This window comes from Saccostrea cucullata, unplaced genomic scaffold (assembly GCF_032062105.1).
Source record: "Saccostrea cucullata isolate Sc308-1 unplaced genomic scaffold, CSIRO_AGI_Scuc_v1 ctg2986, whole genome shotgun sequence".
In the NCBI taxonomy this organism is placed as follows: domain Eukaryota; kingdom Metazoa; phylum Mollusca; class Bivalvia; order Ostreida; family Ostreidae; genus Saccostrea; species Saccostrea cuccullata.
The window spans coordinates 26,908-51,811 of NW_026933766.1; the positions used below are offsets into that span (position 1 = coordinate 26,908).

Sequence of the window (24,904 nt, forward strand, 5' to 3'; positions counted from 1 at the left end):
AATATAATAATTTTCATTCGAAATAAAATTTTCTCTCAAATTTTCATTTTAAGGACATACACAATGTACGTTACCAACTGATAATTTTTCAAGATATTCTATATGTAAATTTATAATACCATTACATGTTCTTAGACAAAAAATCAGCATGCCTTACCAGAGGTTTTGAAAAGATATCAAATTCTGAAAATTTTTGCATTATTCAAAGAAAAATGTACAACAATTACAAAACATAAACTCCAGATTTATTTTCATCAAAAATTGTTTTAGAAGAGGTGTCAAATAATATATATGTAGACATTAAAAATATTGCATACAGGTTTTTCATTTAGTGGAACTCCTCAACTCCAGAGAAGAACCTAATAAAGTTCAATCTACGTTGCATATGACCTTAAACTTCATCTAGGTAGAACAAGAGTTTAGTTTATCGTAAATCTTATCTCAATAAGCAAGTTTAAATTATTATGTTGATTGAGTAGCATTTTTTGAAAAAAAGTATTTTTATTCTCCAATTCTATAAGTTTATAAATCAAACCATCAGCATTTGACTTAACTGATATCTTGCTAATCTGCAATTTTTTCTCTTTGTCAAGATATTAGCATTGTTGTATCTGATTTATACTACATAAAATTGCTATTAAAAAGTTTTGATTAAAATTATAGTATTATTTATAGGCAACAAAAACATAATACATCAGAGATATAATTTATAAAGCTTATGTACGTTATACAAATAGAGAGAGAATGAATGTCTACAAAAATAATTTTGAGTTGAAAAAATACACAAAAATTATCTATTCTGTTCTTAAATGTACGATAACAGCGTCATGATAGCTGTAATAGACTGGCATGATTTCTACACTTGCGTCCATCTCTTCTGTCACATATACATGATCCAGAATAGTGTCACCCTCTGTTGTTGCAAAGTTAACTTTCTGCTTAAATCCATTTGTCTCTAATATTCTTTGAATTGGTCCTTTTAATTGCGCGTCTTCATTAAAATCTCCAAGTACAAGGCATTTGGAATACTGCACTTTAAAGAAATCTACAACTTTCTGAAGACTTTCTAAGAAGAATCGGACACTCAGAGTACTTGGTCGGTATATAAGAATGATTACAGTGTTCTCCTCGTAAAGTTCTACAGCCATTCCCTCAATATTAGTTTCAGGTAAACCATTAACTAAAGCCTTTTCCTTTCTCCTCTTGTAAACACCAACACCTCCTCCTTTTGCTGTGCGAAGTTGAGCGAATCTGTCATCGTAAGACTGCTTCCTTGTAATATGGTTCAATTCAAAGTCGGGAACTTCAAAGTATTTGGTACTTTCATTGTCTGTCAACCATGTCTCTGTTACACATATAAAGTTTGCACTAAGAATTCTGGTATCACTTTTAAGGTCTGGAAAATGTCCTCTTAAACTTTGCACATTGATTAAGACAATTGTTTTGAATTTTCCTGTTTTTGCTCCGAAGCTGATATCATTGTGCCCGGGGATTAATTTCTCCATCTTACTCAGTGCTGATTTTACGTCTGGGTTAGCATAAATTTTTTTTTCCAAAGCATTTTCATCCCTTGTTTCTATGAATAGACCATTTTGTGAAGTGACACGGCTAATTGCAACATATGCCTGTCCAGGAGCAAAAGTGCGATCTAAATTAACAACAACGCTGTTAGTTGTCATTCCTTGAACTTTATGTGCTGTGCATGCCCATGCGAGTTTCAAAGGAAACTGGTGTCGAACAAAATTCTTTGTATTTTTCTCTCTGATATCTTCTTGTATTCTTTGAATCAGAACTTCGTTGCCACGTGCTGTCCTTTTTCCTAGGAGTCTCCCAATATCTTCACAATCAAAAACCACTTTAATTCCTTCTATCTTATTTCTTTGCGGAGTTGTACCAAAATCAAAATCTGAAATATGCCCCATTGCGCCATTAACAAGTCCATCTTCTACATTGATATTTCTTGTCAGCATCACTTTAGCATTCACAGACAACAACAATGAAGTTGACAGGCCATCTGTCCTTGTCCTTAGAAAAGGTTTTTCTCGCAATGTCAGCTTTCCTGTAGTTTTGTCTTTTTGATAATCTTCAGCAGCTACCTCTATCAATTCTCCACAACTAGTTTGCAACATCTTGAGATTATATTCATTTGCTTCTTCGTTTGTAGGATACACATGCAGAACTTCGTCTGGTCCATCTCTAATGCATTCTTTTAACATTATTTTTGCTTCTTCTGATAGTGGTTCTTCAATTGTTCGAACCCGTAGTGAATTCAAAACTGAAGCAAATGCAGCATCGTCACGTTGCCTCATTATTTCGTCCAACTCAATGATTTTGAAAAAGTCTAACCAGTAGTCAATAGGATATTCTGCATTTTCTTTGTACAATATTTCCACTTTTCGTTGCTTTACAGGAGGCAATTGAAAGAAATCTCCAACAGCTATAATCGAAATACCACCAAATGGTTCCTTACATTTCTTGATTTGCACCAGGCGTTCGTGAATGTAGTACAAAAGTCGTTTGAAAACCATTGAAACTTCATCAATGACTAAAATCTGTAGAGATGCTAACTTTACTCTCATTGCACTCAAGGTCTGTTCCTTCAAAGGTTCATAAGGAATAGGTAGTGCTTTGGTCAAAGAAAAGACATGGTGAATTGTATTTCCCCCAATATTGAAAGCTGCTGTTCCAGTAAAAGCTGTGAGAAGAACTGACAAATCTGAAGGAGTTAAAAGTGTTTTTTCAAAAACCCTTGAAGCTTCATACTGTATAGTCTTGATCAGGTGACTTTTACCTGTCCCTGCACCTCCGGTGACAAAGATATGCAATGGTTCTATTTTCTTTCCGGACACTTTCTTTAAACACCAATCACGAACTAAATAGAAAATCTGCTTCTGTTTTTGATTTAAACTTCTCAATAAAGGAAGAATTTCTTGTCTTGAGTTAGAATTTTCCCTTATATGATAGATCATGTCTGAACAACCATCAAGTTCAATTTCATGCGTTGTCTCTGGTTCTCTATTTTCTGATTGTTCTATTGTCCTCTTTTCTTTTAGACATTCTTCTCGATTCTTTTCAGTTTCTGGACAAAGGTTTGCCCAAGCATCTTCAGGTTCACCATAACATTCTAATGTTTCTTGTGCATTTTCAATGGCATCCTCATTCTTTGAAAAGATACTACGATTATTTTCCACAATATTTCTCACCGATTGTAGTTTCTTTACAGTTTTCATATTGACAAACCCGTTTTCATAAAAAGTCTGGTGTAAGTCGAATCCAGGTGGTTTCAATTGATCTTGGGTCACATATGGAAGAAACAGTTGTAGTATTGATTGATAATACTTTTCGGGTGCATTTTCGGGGTTGAATCTTGGATATCTTATTACGGCTGGCTTTCCTCTTGTTCTTTTCTGAATGTATCCGTTTCCATTCTTCAATTCAAAAACAGTTTCTTTTTCTCCCTTAGGAATCTGAGATTTAGCCAGAACACGATATTCGGAGCAAAATTCTGCAAGGCACATCTCAGGAAAAGGATGTGAATCAGGTCGACTTTCATATCTCTCTACTACATTTGTCATCCAAATGCTGTCGTCATCATCTTCAATGTCAACGTCATTTTCATTATTTGATTTTCTTTTCATTTGTGCGAGAGGTTTACTTAACCGGGTTGGATTTTCCCCAACAGGAACAAAAGCCACCTTTCTTGAACTTTCTTTCATTTTTAGATTGCAGACTCTGTATACTGCTTCTTGTGCACTGACCTCTCTATGATTGAGATAAGCTGATCCAATTTTTTTCATCGTTTGACGAGCATTTAAATTCCCCTCAGCAGATTCTATTTGAGTTTGTTTCAACAACATTCCCATTTCCCTTTCCGATTTTGAAATGTATGAAATAATGTACACAATACAGCTAAATGGATCAAGTATGTACTGAATGTCCATGTTAGCATCCCAGCATTTCAGAAGGCAGGAGTTGTATTGATTTGTCCACATTTCATCTGGATTTCGTCTCAAGATAGTACTTGTTTTTGCCGATAATAGTCTATGTGCTTTTTCATATAAATCTTGAGATAATCCCATATTCATGAACATTTCCTCAGTAGTTTTGCATTCATTCTCATCATTAAGTACTTCATTCCAAACATGCAGCAAGATATCTTTTGCTTGAGATTTACAGAACTTTCCGTCAGTCTCCGTGTCCTTTTCCTCTTCCTCACATTGTCTTGTAATAAATGTTCTTTGCGACGGCGGTCTTGGAAAATTGAATCTACAATCTGTTCCCTTTTTCTTACATGATTTTGAATGATTCTTGCTATGCTGCTGAACACCTAAAACAATTCTCCGGAGTTCTGAGTCATCATTTTCAGAAGGTAAAGCACATGTGATATATCTATCGATGAAATCACAAACTGTTTCCTCATCATCCTCATCAAATTTCGGTGCATTTTCAACCCAATACAAGCAGTGCATGTGTGGAGAGCCCCTTTGCTGGAATTCTACTCTTACAAAATAATCAGTAACATTGCCTATTGGTTTTGATGGTGAGAGTATAACATGTCTTTGAAACATATGGAATCTATGTTCAAACATTCTGGCCACAGTAACTGGATTACTTCTCAAAATTTCACTCTTTTCTGACCAGTCTAAATCAGTAGGCAATCTAGAATCATTATCATGATGCAATATTGATCCAATAATTTCATTCCATCTGTACTCTGCCGCAGAAAAAGAGCAAAACCATGTTGGAATACCCAACTGTCGTAGCATAGCAAACAGATCTTTCTGAGTAGTTGACCAATATGCAGGTGTTCCACGAATGGGTTGCATAAAGCGTAAAGCCTCATCATTCCTCAGCAGTTTGGAGAGTATGTCTGGATTTTGCAACATTTCAGATGTTACTGCTTTTCCACCATCAAGCTTTGATAAAGACTTTCGTACTGAAATCTGTGTTTTTTCAATTACTTGATTCAATTCTGACATGTACTGTGAGAAGAAAATGTAATTTGTGTCTTTAGCAAATCTGTTATCAGAATTCATTAGTCTGTTGTTAAAATACCTTGATAAGGTAATTTTCACGTCTCGATGTTCATTCCAAGAAAAGTTGCCACTTGGAAATAAATGAGGAAATGTCTTTGCTTCGTTTCCCTCTTCTTGCAACATTCTGATTGGATTTTTCCCTTCACCAGGTGCTATATTGTAAACATCGTCAAAGTAATGATCAAGAACTTCTTGTGCAATATCCACAGGTTGTAAGCATGTATCAGTAACAACTTCTTGGTTATTATCTCTGTCTTCTTCTTTCATTTCCTCGTCTACAAATTCAGTTGACTTATTTGATAACAAATCATTTTGGTCATCATTTTCTTCCCATGTGGTATTAATCCCAACATCCTTATACCATCTGTTCTCTTTCTTTAAAAATTCAAGAGCCATATTAATATGATTTGGATTAACAAACTGGTATTCAAAATGACCCTTGTAAGCTAATTTTCGTTTCAGCTTAACTCTTAACAATAAATTGTCATTCTCATTTCGGGGTAAACTTGTTGCCTTTTGCACATTAGACGGCACACACACAACAGGTCCATGTACATTTCTTTGACCACCTTGGGGAAGAGCCATCACTTTCATAAATGGAATATGCAGGGCAATGAGATGTTGCTCCAAACTGTTTAAATTCTTTAATTCACTTGGAATTTCTTCTAGTGACATTCGATTTACAACTGCCTCTGCTGGTGTATTACCACTTAGTATTTTTCTGTGACAAGTAAAACATATCCACAATGATGACTTTGGGCAATGCATTGGACAAGACAATGTACAATCATGAACATATTTCTTTTGTATGCAAATCTGTGCAATATCATTCACCTTCTTTCTTTCTTTGTACATTTCAAGTCTACAACCTTGGACTTGGTGTTCAAATAATAAACGATGACAACAGCAACATGTGTACTCTGGGCCACTTCTTACACTTTCTTTAAACAATTTCACAACTTCATCTTCATCTTCCAGTTTTACTTTCAGAGCACGTCTCTGATTAAGAACATTCTCTTTCTTTTTTCTCTTCTCATCTGCACTCAAATTATATTTTCTTTTCCCAGCGGTCTTTACCTTATCTTTATGTTCTTCATTATTTTTGTACTTTTCCGTACTCCTTTGTTTAACATCCATTCTGTGTAATTCATCATTCTTGTATTTATGTATGCTTCTTTGCCTGACATCCATTCTGTGTACACCATCATTCTTGTATTTCTCTGTACTTCTTTGTTTAACATCCATTCTGTGTACATCATCATTTTTGTACTTCTCTGTACTCCTTTGTTTAACATCCATTCTGTGTACATCATCATTTTTGTACTTCTCTGTACTCCTTTGTTTAACATCCATTCTGTGTACATCATTATTTTTGTACTTCTCTGTACTTCTTCGTTTAACATCCATTCTGTGTACACCATCATTCTTGTACTTCTCTGTACTTCTTCGTTTAACATCCATTCTGTGTACACCATCATTCTTGTACTTCTCTGTACTCTTTTGCTTAACATCCATTCTATGCACTACATCTGAACTATATTTTTCAATGCTTGTTTTCTTCTTGTACAGTCTATACAGATCATTTGCTATGTATTTCCTTTTGCTAAAGTTTTTGCTGTATTCCATAACTTTAAACCTGTGTTCTTTGTTACAAGTGTATTTTTTCAAACTCCTTTCTTTTACCTTTGTTTGATACGCTTTGTTATTCCTGTACCTATTTCTTCCATCTGCTAATGCTTTTAATCTAAATCTAAGGTCTGTCTTGTACTTCAATTTCGCTGCTCTTGATTTCCTTTCCATGTAATCTCCATTCCTTAGTTTCATTTCATGACTTTTACATAATTTCTTCGTAGATGAAGTAATGCGTACTGCCCTCATGCGGTTTCGATTTATCTGTTTTTTTCTGTACTCTTCGTTCCCAACAAATTCATCAGATTTCATTGAACTATCTGTTTCTTTTCCTGCAACTGTTACCACTACATTATAATGATTCTGATTCTCGTGATCTAAATAAATTGACCCTAACGACTGAACATTTGTCGTTGGTTCTATCAATCGTCTTGAATATGTGATCCAGTGATTCTCTGTATATGTATGTACATCAGTACTCAAGAGATGACAAAGTGCAAGAATTTCTGTTTCAGTTGCCCATGAACCATCTTTTGACATATCTGTTAAAGACAAGTGATTTTTAACAGAACGTTCTGCAGGTCTTACAAAGGTTTCAAACAATTTTGTATTGTGTAGCAGATGTTGACACACTGCAGATCGTATCAGGTAATGATAATCCTCAACTCCAGTCAAACAAAATGAAATGGCCCTGAAGAAACAATTTCCATCCCTTTGAATTTCAATACAGCCAGTAGGTGCACCTATTTCTTCAACATGACAGACATCATTATCAACTTTGTTGGACTGTGGTATTCCCATAATTTCACAAAGCTGGTTTTTCATACTGCTAGATAATGGCAAGAAATCAATACTCTGACTTTCACTGCAAACAAATTCAACATCATCATCTGCAACTGACTGACAACTTTCATTTAAAGTGTTTGCACTTTCTTCAAAACTTTGATTAGACTCTCTAAGTTCATGTGAAACTTCTGTCTGCTCATTTTGAAGACAACGTTCATCAGTAGATGATAACTTCCTAACTGAACAATCCACACCAGTTACTTCACATTCAATAATTCCACTAAGTCCCAATGACAATGCTAATGACAATACATGATTGTATATATCATAAACTGATTGATACAGTATCCTTGTACTCTTTCCATTAAAAGCCATATTCCCTAATGATGATCTTGAATGCGAATCAAATGTAAAGTAACCATCTGATGTTTTCCCAATCAAAAACGTATTTCCACTGAAACACATAAAACACCCACTTGTTTCTCCAAGAGCAATCTCCAATGCATCTAAAATTGAATACGCATTAAAGTCATCATAGTTTGGCTCTATTTCAGACAAATTTATCAGGCTACATAAAGATTCATGTGCTTTGAACTCAAACATTGTGTTAAAACACTCAAAAAACTGGGGCAATTCATCAACTAAAAGGTATCTACTAACAATGGTTGAACTACGCTGCAAGTATGTATAAAGCTCATCACCTGTTGTTAACACTTTATTCATATCTGGAGTTTTCCATTGTTTGGCATTCTTAATTTTGTGGTAAGCTAATGCTGTTAAGCAGTTTGCAACACATTGTGTTCCTGCATTTTCACCAAACATCAAGTCACCCTGATGAAAAGAACCTTGAACAGTTACCTGAGACATTGTTACTGGATCATCATCAATAAAACATGCATACTCAGCACCATCCAGTCCACCAGTATGTGATCTCTCAAATCTGCAATCTGATTTATTTCTCTCATATACATTTTCTATATTCTCATTTTCATCATATAAATTCCTTTTAGTATCCTTTTTAGATCTCGTTCTTTTACTCTGGTTTGCATCAATCAATATCCTGCTGGACTCATCCCCCTTGGAGGATGACATATCCAGCTGCGCCTGACCTGCTGAGCAAGACACGTGCACGGTGTCCGGCTCAGGTACCCTCGCTGAGGTACAAACCCACGGTGGGGAGTCAGGGGACGGTGCCATGCCTCCGTTTCGGGCACACAGACGACTTCCCTGAGAAGATGCGTTACTCAGGGCAGTTGGTTGCATTTTCTCGCGAAGAGAGGCCTGCAACCTGGCCAAGGGTTTTCCCTCAATAGGCGGCAACCCTATAGAGCCGTGCCCCAGAAAGTTACTGGGTGGAACTGAGACAGCTCCATCTACTGCCCCAAAAGGGACAGTAGACTCTGGTGGTTTATCATCAGGTTGGGCATCTGATGTGGGGAGGGTCTTCTCCTGCCTCTGTTCTCTCTTTCTTAGTTTGTCTTTGAGGCGTTTTCCTCGGCCAGAGTTGTTCTTTCTCTTTACCATCTAAAAATAATAAAAAGAAAACCTTTCTCCATGTACAAAGCATTGAGAACATCACTTATTTCAATCAGCATAAGGGAAAACAACAAGAGGCCCACAGACCACATTGCTCACTTGAGCACTGTCGATAGAAACAAGCAAAATCAATTCAGTCAATGCATAAGTCATCCTAACCCTAAAAGAGATGTATGGTTTTCACAAATTTAAATATAGGTAAACTTGAATCTACACTAATTTTAAGGATGAGTAAATCTTTTTCTTTTCTTTTTCCCTATAAGTTTGAACTTTTATTGTGGTCACACCCTATCCCCTGGGGTCATGATTTTTTACAAATCTACACTATACCTGATGATGCTTCCATAAAAACATAACCAACCATGACTTTGCTGTTCTTGAGCATGTTGAGATTTTTCCTATATATTCTTATGTAAAACTTTGACAGTCCACTGTGACCCAACCCTTACCTAAGGGGTCATGATTTGAATAAATTTGAATCTACCCTACCTGAGGATACTTCCATATAAATATGAATAACCGACTTTGCTTTTCTCAAAAAGATGAATTTTAATCCAATGTAAAACTTTGATCCCTATTGTGGTCCTCCTTATCCCCGGGGGGATCATGATTTGTACAAAATATATCACAGAGTCTGACACATCTGTTTCATATATATATATATATATATATATATATATTTTACTTGAAAAAGACACTAATGGTAATCTAACAACCAATGATTTATATGAATAAACGTGATGACTTTAACTTTTCTATCGTCAACTTCCCTTTCTTATGCAGCAATATACCTTCATCACCTGCACACAGATTGTATATATCTCAGTTGATTCGATACTTAAGAGCTTGCTCTACGTATGAACAATGTCTAAAATGAGGTAAATTATTGTCAAGCAAGTTGATGAAACATGAATATCAGTTGTCTCGTTTAAACTCATCATTTCTTAAGTTCTATGGACAATACAATGACCTTGTCAGCAAATACAACTTATCATTGAGTCAAATGCTGACTGACGTTTCTCATACTAATTGTAAGTCCATTAAAGCAACTGTTACAATAATTTTGAGGGGTTAAACACACACATTTTTTGACAGTGTACTTTGAATTCATTATCAGGTTATACCAGTATAACTTGGATTGCTATTTAAAGCCTACTGTACAGCTACAATTCCTAGCTAAATAAAGCAATGTAGGTAAATGAAGGTACAGTACGTGGTCATAAGTGAGTCATTATTGTATTTTTCCAATATATATTTCAATGAAAAGATGAATTTTACAAAAGTATTATTGCAGTGTTTTTTTGTTTCTCATTTTTATGACTAAAACACCAAAAAATTCTTTGTAGTTTTTTCTACACCATTTCAAAATAATTTTACCTGTAGGCACCTGTAGGTACCTGGTGATGATATCACAGGTCAAGTAACAAATAACAAGAGGCCCATGGGCCACATCGCTCACCTGAGTGGCTTTAACCATGCTGTTCTTTACTAGATTTCTCTCTTGTAATACCTTTTGTGACCCCATCCTACCCCATGGGTCATAATTTGGACAATTTACAATGTAAACTACCCTAAAATGCTTTCGCATAAGTTTCAGCTTTTCTTGCCCAGTAGTTCCTGAGAAAAAGATCTTTCAAGACTTTTCCTACATGTTTCTATGTAAAAGTTTGATTCCCTATAGTGGCCCTGCCCTACCCTACCCACGGGGATCAAGATTTGTCCAATTTAGAACCTACATTACCCCAGAATGCTTCCACATAGGTTTCAGCTTTTCTGATCCTGTGGTTCTTGAGAAGATTTTTAAAGATTTTTCCTCTATATTTCTATGTAAAACTTTGATTCCCTATTATGGCCCCACCCAACCCTCGGGAGTCATGATTTGAACAATTAAGATGTTTTAAAAGATCTTTCCTATATAATTCTGTGTAAAACTTTGATTCCCTATTCCGGGCCTGCCCAATACCCAGGGGTGATGATTTGAAGAATTTAGAATATACACCAGGATGCTTCCAAATAAGTTTCAGCTTTTCTCGCACTGTGGTTCTTGAGAAGATTTTTAAAGATTATTCCTATATATTTCTTTGTAAAAGTTTGAATCCCTATTGCAGCCCCACCCTACCCCCGGGGTCATGATTTGAACAATTTAGAATCTGCACTACCCCAGGATGCTTACACATAAGTTTCAGCTTTTCTGGCCCAGTGGATTTTGAAAAGAAGATTTTTTTAATGACCCCACCCTATTTTTCTCTTTCCTTGATTATCTCTCCTTGTGCGGGGTCTTGGTTCTTCATTTTTATAATTTAAACTCCTCTTCACCCAAGGATGCTTTGTACCAAGTTTGGTTAAAATTGGCCCAGTGGTTCTTGAGGAGAAGTCGAAAATGTGAAAAGTTTACAGATGGACTGACAGACAGCTCGACAAACAGATGGACAGCTAGACTGACGACCGAGAAAATGTGATCAGAAAAGCTAACTACGTGAGCTAAAATTTTTGAAACTCTAATTTGTCAAGAAATCATAGTAATTTAAGATTATAATTTTTTGTCTTGACAATTTCATAACTTATGACTTCATAACTTATTCTCAAAGATTTATGTATCATTTTGTGTAGCATTATGCCATTTTAAGACAAGAAAATTGGAACGATTCTGCAGAATTCAGTGGAAAAATCATGAGAAGAAAGTGGGCCATTTAGATGGGGATTCAGTAGTACTGGCAGATAAAAAGAATAAAAATTTATCATTGAATTATACATTTTTTTCAAAACCTACCCATTGACTGTGTTGTAGGTAAAATGGGAAAATGTTCGGTTAAAAATGCTTGATTTTATCTGAATTTGTACCCTTTTAAAGACGTTTTTCATTAATTTTGTTATTTCTAGGTCTTCGCTCCACGTTTTCAGTTTATTTTTAACACTAAAATTTATTCCAGCTGTTTAAACAATATGCCCATGGGCCTTATAGCTCACTTGAGCATCATGATACAACTTTCAAACAATTGAATTTGGTTCGTGTTTTAAACCAGAAGCCATGAAATTCACAAGTTTGAAAGAGGCACCATTGCTTATCATAATTATACACTTAGCATACTTATTCTAGTTACTTTTTACCAAGAGTTAGAACAGAGCAACAAAAATAAAATTCATTTCAACTTTATAACCAGTCGTGCACCCCACCCCAGAGGAACCACTGACCCTAAAGCCACATATTTCAAAATTTTGGAAATTTTATCATAAATTTTATTTCATCATAAATGGTTGATTAATACCACAGAGCAGATTTCAAAGCATTATTTTATCTTTAAACTTTGAACTGTAACCTCCCCTCCCCCCCCCAACCCCCGATACAGGAGGAATGAAAAACATTTTCAAAGAATTTATGCATTTTCACTATATATAATCATTAGAGCCCTGTCGTAACACCAGAACCCCTGATCCAGGGGCCATCAAATTCACAATTTGGGAAAAGGCAACCTTTTTCATCATAACTATGTACATAGTTCATTAGTTAATACCCAGGAGCAGAGAATATTTTTAAGAATCAATGCATTTTCACTATATAATCAATACAGCCCGACTTCAAAACAGAACCCCTGAGCCTGTGGCTATGAAATTCACAATTTTTTTAATGGCATTCTTGTTCCTCATAACTATGTACTTGGCTAGTTTGTAACAGGAGCAGAGGAGGAGATTTTCAAAGAAATTTCCTAATGATCTATATAGCCCCACCCTAACACCAGAACCCCTGACCCAGGGGCCATGAATTTCATAATTGTGGTAGAGAACTCAAAGCTGATTAAAATCATGCAAACAGTTTAACTGCTTGATGTCCAGGAGTAAAGAAGAAGATTTTTAAAGATTGCATTAATCCAATTCGTTTTGGCCCCACCCCTAAGCCCCTGGGGGAGGGGGGGAGGGACCATGAGATTCACAAGTTCTCTTTCACCCATCTATACTGTATACCAAATTTGGTTGAAATTAGAAGCTAAAAATGTTCAAAAGTTTACGACCAATGAACAACGTAGGACAAAAACATATAGCAATAGGTCACTGGAGTTTACTCAGGTGAGGTAAAAATGGAGAGACGACCCAGAAATACCAAAATCTAAACTTTTTCCATTTAGTTTCTGGGAGAAAATTTACAAAGTCCAAGTGTATAAGACTGTGGCTTTAAATAATGATTTGTATACTTAATGTATAAAGTGTCCCTGGTATCTAGCTACGTGTTTGCCCCTGGATTCGTGTCACTTTGTACTTAACATTTTAGGTTCAAATAAGGTGAAGTGAATATATTTTTTTTCCTTCAAAATATTCATATGGGAGTAAATAATTACTCTTTCAGTAAAGTTGCAAAGTATATTTTATAAATATTTTACATTTTTTTTAGTTCACAATGTGTTCACATTCTGTCATATATAGTGTTGTTCTACAAATGTACGTATAGATACATGTACATATGTACTTCTTGTAAGGAACTGCAACGTTACACCTTATGAAAAAATATTGAATATACATGTATTTCAAAAACTAGCCTGCAACTTTGATCCTTCTGTTAAAATCAGTAATTTCAGTGCCTTTGAAAACTGAGCAAACAAGATGTGTTTGTGAAACACTATGCGCCCGGCGTCAACAAAGTTCGAAAAAGCTATTTTTTCTATATAGGTCACAGTCAAGGTCACAAGGTCATTGACCTTGGTCTTGTTTGTAAGAACTTAATTAGTGGGGTATGCATACTAAATATAAAGTCCCTATCTCCTATGGTTCAAAAGTTATGGCAAAAAGTGGAAAAAACTATTTTTAGCATAAAGGTCACAGTCAAGGTCACATGGTCATTGACCTTGGTGTTGTTTGAAAGAACTTTATTAGTGGAGTATGCATACTAAATTTGAAGTCCCTATCTCCTATGGTTCAAAAGTTATGGCAAAAAGTGGAAAAGGCTATTTTTAGCATATGTCACAGTCAAGGTCACAAGGTCATTGACCTTGATGTCATTTGAAGGAACTTTATTAGAGGAGTATGCATACCAAATATGAAGTCTCTATCTCTTATGGTTCAAAAGTTATGACAAACAGTTGAAAAACCTATTTTTAGCATATAGGTCACAGTCAAGGTCACAAGGTCATTGACCTTGATGTCATTTGAGAGAACTTTATTAGAGGAGTATACATACCAAATATGAAGTCTCTATCTTTTATGGTTCAAAAGTTATGACAAACAGTTGAAAAACCTATTTTTAGCATATAGGTCACAGTCAAGGTCACAAGGTCATTGACCTTGATGTCATTTGAAAGAACTTTATTAGACGAGTATGCATACCAAATATGAAGTCTCTATCTCCTACGGTTCAAAAGTTTTGGCGAAGGTTAAAGTTGACAACAGACAGACAGACAAACAGACAAACAGATAAACAGACAAACAGACAGGACAAAAACAATATGCGCCCCGAAAAAATTCGGGCGCATAAAAAATATATTCACTATATACAATGTACCAGTATTAAAATACTGTACAAGTGGAAATTTTAGCGAGACGCAAATTTAGCGATTTCTACCTAAATCGGGTATTTTTTTGTTAGCGAGAAGTAATTTTAGCGATTTTAAAATGCTAACCAAAGAAGTTATTACAAATAATACAGAATTTATTTTTAGCCATATATTCAATTTTAGCGATGTCAGCACCCTCGCTAACTATGCCAAAATTAAAACTTCACTAAAAATTCTACTTATACAGTATTTAAAAGAACATGGTGCTTGGACATTTAAACCTAAATTGTTTCGTGTTAATGATTCCTGCCGACTACCTATCTACTGTGCCCACTTTCTTTAGTTAACTGATTTCACATCATAATTTTTTTTTAAAAAGTAGTTTATTCAATGAAGTACAGATGTGTGCCAAAAGAGAAGAATTTTTTTCCTCTATATATTTTTATATTGAAAACAACATTTGGTAAAATCACTGACAAATTCTCCATTTTAGTCCATTTTCATTATTTATTTCAATAGTTTAACCAAAACATGTGTAGTTATCTTTTTTTTTGTAAAAAAATGATTAATTTACATTTTTTTTTTTACTTTTTCATTGATTTTGGTAAAAGATAGCTTATCGCTTAACATATTTCTAAAATTCATGTCGCACTTGAATTACAATATTTTCAAAGTATGGATGGTGATCAGGTAAAAACTGTTGTTTTTATTAACTACATGTACAACAATTCAACATATCAATAAATTTGTGGAGAAATCTGTCAAAAATTGTTCCCATATACATGTACCAGTGATTTTACAAAATGTTGCTTTCAATGAAATATGTACAGAAAAAATAAAGTTATCTTTACTTTTAGCACACATCTATGTATACATGTAGTTTGAAAATGCAATTATGTTTCACTTATGGCACTGTAGGCCTATAACAGTATAATTGTATTAAATTGGATCTGCTTAATGTATGCAGCACAGTAATGTGTATTTCATTCAATCATTGATAAAAAAAGACAACTATCAGTTTAGATAAAGCTTTATTTATAAGCGACTCCGAAAACACATCCATCATCAACTTCCATGTAGCACAAACTACTTCTCTCACCATTAGGCTGTTCAAAATGGAGTGAAGGAAATCGATTCAACATTGAGAAAAAAACACAAAATACTTACGATGTAAAGGAAATATTGATGAAAGACCCTTTTTTGGCTTAACTTTTCTAAGTCTTGAACTATAATACCACAAATCAATTAAGACGGCGCAAAAATGCAGTGCAATGAAATCAGAAATGTCTTTGTAAATCTCCTTCTTCCTCTCGACGTAAACAAAGAATGACGTCAGTTCCGAGCGGCACGGGGTAAATATAGTTCGGCAACTTCAGGAGAATGTGACTAAAATGGGTATTGAAATTTGAGCCGGGTCGGGGATTTTGAAACAGTAAACCAGATTTTTGCTAATAACTGAAAATACTCGATTATTGATCATGGAACTTACATTTCAATGTAATTACATTCAACAAAATATGCCTTTGCTAAGACTTTCAAATCCAAGTAGTACAAAACTTTTTTCATTATTTGTCACTTTTCCTATGATTAAAATGGGTACTGTATAGTTAACCGTTTCACATATTGTTCTGCTTTGCACTTAAAATAAAAAAAAAATCACGGTTTAGTTTCTAAGATAAATTGTGTTTGTATGTGCTAACTTAATTTTTCAATAATGCAAACTTCTTTCATTTCCAGTTTTTTGACGTACACACTATAACACTACATTTCCCTTATCATTTTACTGTAGGAGGAAGTGGGGGGGGGGGGGGAGCCTTTCAATGAACGTTTTCAATAGTAAAAATAGTGTTGGGGAAGACGTGGGGGGTGCAGCCTTTTAATGAACGATTTCAATAGTAAAAATAGTGTTGGGGAAAACGTGGGGGGAGATATTCGCATTTAAAACTTTGAAGCAGTGCTCCCCAATGGCGTAATGGTAAGCGCGTTGGATTTTCACGCTGGCAACCCGGGTTCCTTCACACATATGTCCGATTTTTTTTTTTTTTTTTTTAAATCACTTTTTCATTTTTGATTTTACGTTTTTCTTTCAGAAACGGACGGAAGACCTCTCGTTGCTCGCAACGAGTTTCTTTTCTAGTTATTATTATTATTTTTCTTCTTCTTCCTGGAACTTTTTTGTCCGGGAATGATCTTGTAAACTGTTCGTCCGATGTAGGTAAAACCTTTTTAGGGTTAGTAGACATGTTATGTAGATTTGCGGAATCAAGGTCATTTTGCGCGCACGTGCTTGCAAGAGCGTGCACGTGCAACACGTGAAATGACCAATATAATAGATATAGCCACAACTGTTCTATTTTTAGATGAAATGCTTTGAAACTCATAATGTGATGATATATTAGTAGTATAGACATGACGACATGGTGAAAATAGCAAGATCTCACGCGCATGCACGTGAACTTCGCTCTGATTGGCTGCAACTAAAGTCTCAATATCTTTCTTGTTTTTTGACGAAATCCTTTGAAATTTTGAATTTAGCCATGCATTAGGATATCCTACAACATGAAATAAAGCAATTATCATGATAACACGTGCATGCACGTGCACTGCAATCTGATTGGCTGAAACTTTAAACAGCTATTACTCCCTTGGTTTTCAACCAAACAAGATGGGATTTGGAACATAGATAGATATAATGGACTTCTACAAGTAGGTATGGTCACCATGCACATGCATACACGTGCGTGTACATGTGCTGCAATCTGATTGGCTGAAACTTTAAACAGCTATAACTCTCTTAGTTTTCACCCAAACGGGGTGGAATTTAGAACATAGATAGATGTAATGGACTTCTACAAGAAGGTATGGTCATCATGCTCATGTATGCACGTGCGTGTATGTGAAATGGGTAAAATCAAACATACACTTGAATGAGCGTATTTTTTAAATAATTTTGGATTAAATACTTTAATATTCAGTGTATTGAAAATATAGATTGTGTAGACAAGATGATATGGTCATGACGCAAATGCATTCACATGTGCACGCGTGCAATGCTAAAGTTTAAATGATTTTTGTACACTTCTTTGTAAATGTTGTTAAAATCTCAGATGCATAGAGTTTGTATTATTTAATGAAGCTTACAGGGAATATGGCACCAAAAGGGAGTTGGGGAGCGTTTGGGGAACATCTGTAACGGTCCCCGTTACAATTAGCACTAGTTCTTCTTCTTCTTCTTCTTCTTCTTCCTGGGTACTTTTTTGTCCGGGAATGATCTCGTAAACTATACATCCGACTAAGGTGAAATGTTTTTAGGGTCAGTAGACATGTTATGTAGATTTGCGGAACGAAGGTCATTTTGCGCGCACGTGCTTGCAAGAGCGTGCACGTGCAACATGTGAAATGACCGATTTAATTGATATAGGCATAACTTTTTAAATTTTTGATGAAATGCTTTGAAACTTATAATATAAGGATATATTAGTAGCATAGACAATATGACATGGTCAAAATAGCAAGATCTCACGCGCATGCACGTGCGCTTTGCTCTGATTGGCTGAAAGTAAAGTCTCAATATCTTTCTTGTTTTTTGACGAAATTCTTTGAAAATTTAAAAATAGCCATGCATTAGAATATCCTACAACATGATATATAGCAATTATCATGAAAACACGTGCATGCACGTGCGCTGCAATCTGATTGGCTTAAAATTTGAATAGCTATAACTCCTTTGATTTTCAACCAAACAGGACGGGATTTGGAACATAGATAGATATACTGGTCTACTGCAAGAAAATATGGTCACCATGCACATGCATACACGTGCATGTACGTGCGCTGCAATCTGATTGGCTGAAACTTTAAATAGCTATAACTCCCTTGGTTTTCAACCAAATGGTGTGGGATTTAGAACATAGATAGATGTAACGGACATCTACAAGAAGGTATGGTCACCATGCTCATGTATGCACGTGCATGCACGTGAAATGGGTAAAATTAAAAATACACTTGAATGAGCGTTTTTTTTTTTAATACTTTTGGATTAAATACTTTAATACATGTATTTAGTATATCAAAATATATAGGTTGTGTAGACAAGATGATATGGTCATTACGCACATGCATTCACATGCGCACGCCTGCAATGCTAAAATTTGAATGAAATTGGCGTTGTTAAAGTCAAAAATGCATAGATTTTGTCCTATTTAATGAAGCTTACAGGGAATATGGCACCAAAAGGGAGTCGGGGAGCGTTTGGGGAACATCTGTAACGGTCCCCGTTACAATTAGCACTAGTTCTTTGAAAATCTTCTCTGCTTCTGGGTATTAAATAAACTAAGTACATAGTTATGATGAGCAAGAGTGCATCTATCAAAATTATGAATTTTATGGCCCCAGAGTTAGGAGTTCTGGGATTAGAGCGGGGCTCATATGAATTAACGTCCCGTCATATGTTTTCGTGGTATTTTTAATTTTTCCAAATTCTCGTACAGTGCGAGATCGCAATGACGTCATATTTGTTATTAATAAAGGGGAATCCTATATCGATCTGCTGTCAAATAATGAACCGATTCGATACTGCTCAAGTAAGTATACCACTGAATAGTGTTCAGCTCACACATTTTTGGTAATTTGCTTAATTGAAATTTATTCGACGGGTTTAGATAAACAATAAAAACTTACGAAGTCAAATCAGAGAACTCTGCAAAATGTCGTCTGTTTACAATCCACTTGGCTACATGATCATGTGATAATAAGTTGGAATTTCCCGCTCTTGATATTTTTTCTACGGTGATCCAGGAATGTCATTTTTATATAATTTTCACGAAAAAGTCACTTGTGACCAAAAAGTAACAGTTAACACAGATAATTATATGCTGTTAGTAAACAGTTATTTTGTCCAAAAATAAAAATATTTGTATATATATATTTTCAAAAATATCTAAATTATGTTTTGAAATGTTTTACGTGTAAATAAAAACAATAAAAAATTACTTATAGGCCTCTCTCAAGAGAAAAAAAAATATAGAAGCTACTCACCCACACAGCTTAAAAACGCCTACATAGATGTGGTAGAAAATAAGTTTTCAGTATATAAGGCTTCAAGGAAATATTCTATTCCTGAGCAAACACTAAGAGACAGACCGTGAATCTGGAAATTTTTGCTGTAGATAAATTTTTAGCAAATTTGCGAGTGCATTGCATTCGCAAAAATATTTTTCTTAAAAATAAATCACCTATAAGAAAATGTAAACAAAGCAGTGGTCATTAGCCCTGGTCATATTTGGGCGATTTTAAAACATGGGGTTAATGGTAATGTAAAGATAGAGACAACTAAATCTAGACCCATTGTTTAGTGAAGAAGAGGAGGCTAGGCTAGTGAAACATATTCAACAAATTTCAGCTGTCAGGTATGGTTACACTCGTGTTGAGGTCATGAATCTGGGCACAGAGTATGCTTATTGCTTTAGGAAAGCGAGACCGGGATCACCCACTTTCCTTCCAGTGGCTGAATTCCTTCATTGACAGGTGGCCTGATTTAAAAGTAAGGCGTCCTAAAATAATATCAGAGCTACGAGCAAAAGCTACATCACAGGAGAGCATTGAAAAATACTTCAAAGAACTTGAGAGCATCCTTGACTAGTATGATTTACGAGACAAACCAGAATGTATCTAATGTTGATGAAAAGGGAATTCAACACAATCACTCTCCTCCTTATATAGTCGCTTCATCAGATACTGTACCATCTGTTATCACAGCCGAGAAGTCGTCTACTGTTACAATTCTGGGATTTGGAAATGCTCTTGAATACCAGATTCCACCATTTTTTGTCTTCCCAGGTGCAAGAATGGGAGTTCAAGGCCGTGACTACCAATGTTGCGGGTTTGAATCCTTTTGTGGGACGTGGAGACTGGTCCTTCGAACGAGACCGTGTAAACCAAGGGCCCATGTCCCAGTAGATGCTTGCACAAAAAGATCCCTCACTGCTCAATGGTCGTCAGTTCTGACAGTTCCTATTATAGGAAAGAATGTGCAGCTCTCCATAGGCAAGCCTTCATATGAGCAAAAAATTCCTGAGAGGGACATTAAACAAAATACATTGTACATGTACTATCAATCTTTAACATGTTGAACGTCCCTCGAGAGAATTTATCTCTTATGAAATATTGCCATTACCAGTGAAGCTGCTGTCGCGAGAGGATGCTCCGCTTAGCGGTGCCCTTGTTGATTAAAGAGATGATATGATTGATATGCATTTGCCTATTAATTTACTTTTTTTCCCAGGAAAGTCCACCTATGGTGATATCATTAAAGATAAAGACAAGTGGTTAGCTATTTCAGGTGATTGTGAAGGCCTACCAAAGGCCAGGAATCCAAAGCATCAGCAACTAGATGACGCCCTCTATCTATGGTTTAGGGACATGTCAGCACATCACCGCTAAGACGTTGCTTGCAATAGCCAGACGACTGCATGGGTGAACAGCTTGATGTTACAGGTTTCAGCTATTCAAGAGGTTACCTTCACATTTTCTAAGGGTCGACGTGGTGTAAAGAGTAAACTTTACCAAGGTGAAGTCGATAGTGCCGACATGACAGCTTTTCAGACAGGACGAGAAGATTTCCAGTGTGTTCCCAGTTCCCAAGATTACGAACCGGGACATATTAAACCTGAACGAAACTGGAATGTTTTACAAACTTGGACCTAACTACACATTAGCAACAAGGACTGTGGGTGAAACAAAGAAATCTAAGGACAGAATTAAAGTTGCCCTTGCAACGAATGCAACAGGTTTCAGAAAGATCAAGCCATTCTTGATCACCAAAGTGAGTCGTCCATGGTCTTTCAAAAAGACCTACAACCCAGAGACTTATGTGAGATACAAACACAACGCAAAGGCTCGGATGACGTCTGAGTTCTTCCAGGAGTGGTTAAAGACTGACCGCCAGATGAGACTTGCAAGAAGAAATGTGATTCTCTTTGCGAACAACGCTGCCAGCCACAGTCAAGATGATCTTGTTTTGAAAATGGTGACTCTTCATTTTCTGCTATTAATCAGTTAATGGGTATAAACAAGCCACAGTAAGGGCATATATATCTGCAATCGCTTTTCAGTGCAAACTTTTAAGAGTCAGTGACCCAACCAAGGATTTCTTGGTGGGTAAAAACTTTTGGAAGGTTTTAAAAGGGCAAACTGTGAAAGAGACATCGGTAAGTCAATTTCCTTTAGCATTCAAATCAAATTCTAGAAAAGCTACATGTAGTATGTCACGATTCCTTCGAACCTAACCAATTTGGAGCTGGTTTTTTCCATGCCTTGTTAAGAATAGGGAATTTACTCTTTCTAAAGAAAACCCATGCAGTAAAATCATTCAAGTCCAGCATCTTGTTATTCAAGATTCGGTAATTAATTTGCTTATCAGGTATTCAAAAACTGACTAATATGGTGTGGGAATAACACCATCAACTGACCATCAATGTTTCTATCCTGCCCATTAAGAACAAGGAGTAGATATCTACGGGTACGTCCTAGGGCTGCTGATTTGTCAGTGCTCTGGCCATACATTAACTCGTTACCAGTTTTCCGTAGTATTATCAATCTAGATAGTACGCTTTATAAAATCCCGTTCCTTCAGAACCCAACAAGGTACATCGGAAGACGTTATACAGGCTTCAGGTCGTTGGCGCTCCCTACATCTAATCTTGCATAAAGCAGCTTTACAAGTAGGTTACAGTGGCATGAAACTTCTGTATCTCCTTCTAATTAAAAGCTTAAGTATTTAAAGAACCTAACATTAGGAAACTCCCCTGGAATTATCTTTCATTGTGTAGCTAATAATATAGGTTCAACACAGTTAAGACACCTGCTGTGTTGATCAAACACATATACTGTCTGAATATCAAGTTCTTTTCCCGAATGCGAAACTGGCATGGTCTTGCACCCTTCCTACGAAAGCATTGCGCTTTTTTCAAACAAGCTCTGTGAACAAGATTAGACAGGGTGGGAATTAGAACAGCAGCTGCATAGGGGGCGGATGGCCATTTATTAAACATCCACAGTTAAACAGCAATATTGCCCACAGCCACCTTTTCGATGGGGATGGGGTCCACTTATCACATGTAGGAAACGATTTGCTTCTAAACAATATACAAGGAGCAATAGAATGATTGTAAATTGACATGTAAATACTCAGAAGGGCGCTCTATTGATTTTTCTGGGGAAGGCGCTGGTCAGTGACTACAGTTTAAGGAGGTGTGTTGGTGACGTATCAAATTGTGAATCACTCATTGGTGGCGGATGCACAAGTATCGTTGGAACCCACTTCAACAGGTCCAAAGGATGTGTCAATTTTTGTGGCGCTGTTGTGGAAGTTATTGTAGTGCTATTTGCGCAATGTATAGCATATAGATTTCGACGTATATTTGAGTAATCAGTTTATATCTTATTTTAATGGGATTTTCCCGTTAAACAACTTTAGGACTTAAAATTTATCACATTTGATTGGATATTGGCCCATATTCTACATTTATTTTGACAAATCTGTTGATGGGATATGTGTCCATTGTATATACATGTATCAGTATTGTATTTTATTTTCATGGCGTTCTGCATTCGTGAACTTACTACCGAGTGCACAATTCAGCCCATTTTGGATCGCCACTTGTATTGTTCATTGTTGGGGGACGACCCGGCGGCTGCCCCACAGACACTCCTACTAATGTGTTCGGAACCTTTTATTTTTCGGCATTTTCACATTATAAACCCCGATGAGTTCAGAGTAGCTCTGGCGGTGGCTCTGGCAAGAGTTAGCGAGACTACAGCGAGATAGGAAAAATTATTCACGGAAATGTGGCTAGAAAGTGAATTGCACGTTGAGACATGATAAACAGAAGAGATATGTTGCGTTTCAGTTTTCACCATCCTATAATATCTGTAGAAATGTACTTCAATCGATCTCTCTTGAATTCATTCAAACTTAAATAAGTATAATTTATGATACAATTTCTTCAGTCATGAATTAAAATTTCTTTTAGGACAAATATTCTAGCATGTGAACCGGGACTATATTTTTTGGCGTCAGACTAGCAAATGAGGCACCAACATGACTTTAACTGACCAATCAGCTGAATGAGAATTGCATTATGGGTTACTACGAATACTACAGGAATTTTACGCTTGAAAGTAAGGGAAAATCTTATGGCGATCGGAAAGGCACAACGACCATTTTTCCATCCATTTCGTAAATGAAAGCATCTTTTTTTCATGCACACAATGACAAACAATTCATTTGTTGAATAAACGGTGGAAGTCTTGAGTGTTTCTCAAAGTCATGTTGCAATTGAAAGCGATTTTCGTCTCTATCAATTCTTTTGATGTACTATCGGTGAATACAATTGTCAGGTGGATTCCCTGGCCAAAACACGTGATCACGAGTATAGTTATGTAACAACTGTTTTGTCCATTTAAATGCATGAGAAACTGCTCGTTTTCCTTACCCTTGTTGAAGCGCTTGTGTTCTGAACTTGACACATAGTATATGTTATTAAACATATTTTTGTCTAATTAACAAAAGATAAAAAAAACGCCCTTGACATCTTTCATACTTTCTAATCTTTCTATTTTGTTCATAAGAGTTTTTTTTTTTTTAATTTTGCACTCCTCGTCATGATCATAGAGGGCGACTTCGATTCGTACCCGAGTAATAACTCTTGGTTGACGTCACATGACCGGTTGTTTACACAAACATGTGGTTTTCAAGCGAACTCATGTGAGTTTCAAGGGTAGCGAAAATAATGGCGTTCATGTTTGCTCTGTGCGATAATTTTATCAATAAAGTGACAATTTTGCGCATTTTTTTTATTCTTAGGAATTCAGGCTCTAAGACCATAAACTGAGAATAAAGTTTAGATTTTGAATATTTTAATAATTATTTAATGCACATGCTTAAAAACTTTTAAGTACACTGTATTTGAAAAGAAACATAACTTGAATATTTTGTTTCATTTGAAGTAGATTTATTTTCATCTTATTATTTTTTGAACATTTCATTAATGAACTGCAAATAATGCATACGCCATGTACCCATTTAAAAAATGTACTTTGGGAAAAAAAATGAATGAGAATCTTAACTTTTTGCAGCTACAATGTAAACTTTTGATTTTTTTAATATTTCGTAAAGAAAAAAGTAAATCTGTTAATTTATAAACAATACGCACTTGTTCGTTTTTATTTATACTATTTTCTAATTACTTTTTTTTCCTCTGTGAGATTTAAAAGGCGGTCAAATAGGTCCATTTTGACATCATCTGTTGTGTTATTTTTTTTCTATAGCTTTTGCTGCAGTTGAAATTTTTTTTCCAGCTCTGGTTTTTTTTAGCTCTACTGGTCAGAGACCAGAAGAGCTTATGCGATAGTAATGCGTCCGTCGTCCGTCCGTCT

The 24,904-nt window shown here is 35.7% G+C and overlaps 1 protein-coding gene across 1 annotated transcript; it reads right to left on the reverse strand.

Annotated features, from left to right (window-relative positions):
* Nucleotides 1-794: 794 nt before the first annotated feature.
* Nucleotides 795-8,975, reverse strand: LOC134239308 (uncharacterized). The gene has a single exon (XM_062721481.1). It carries the CDS (start codon nucleotides 8,973-8,975, stop codon nucleotides 795-797), a length of 8,181 nt encoding a protein of 2,726 aa, XP_062577465.1.
* Between the last annotated feature and the right edge of the window lie 15,929 nt (nucleotides 8,976-24,904).

What these genes read in the sequence shown, in the direction of transcription:
- LOC134239308 (XM_062721481.1), bottom strand. Translation starts at nt 8,975, where the DNA reads ATGGTAAAGAGAAAGAACAACTCTGGCCGAGGAAAACGCCTCAAAGAC.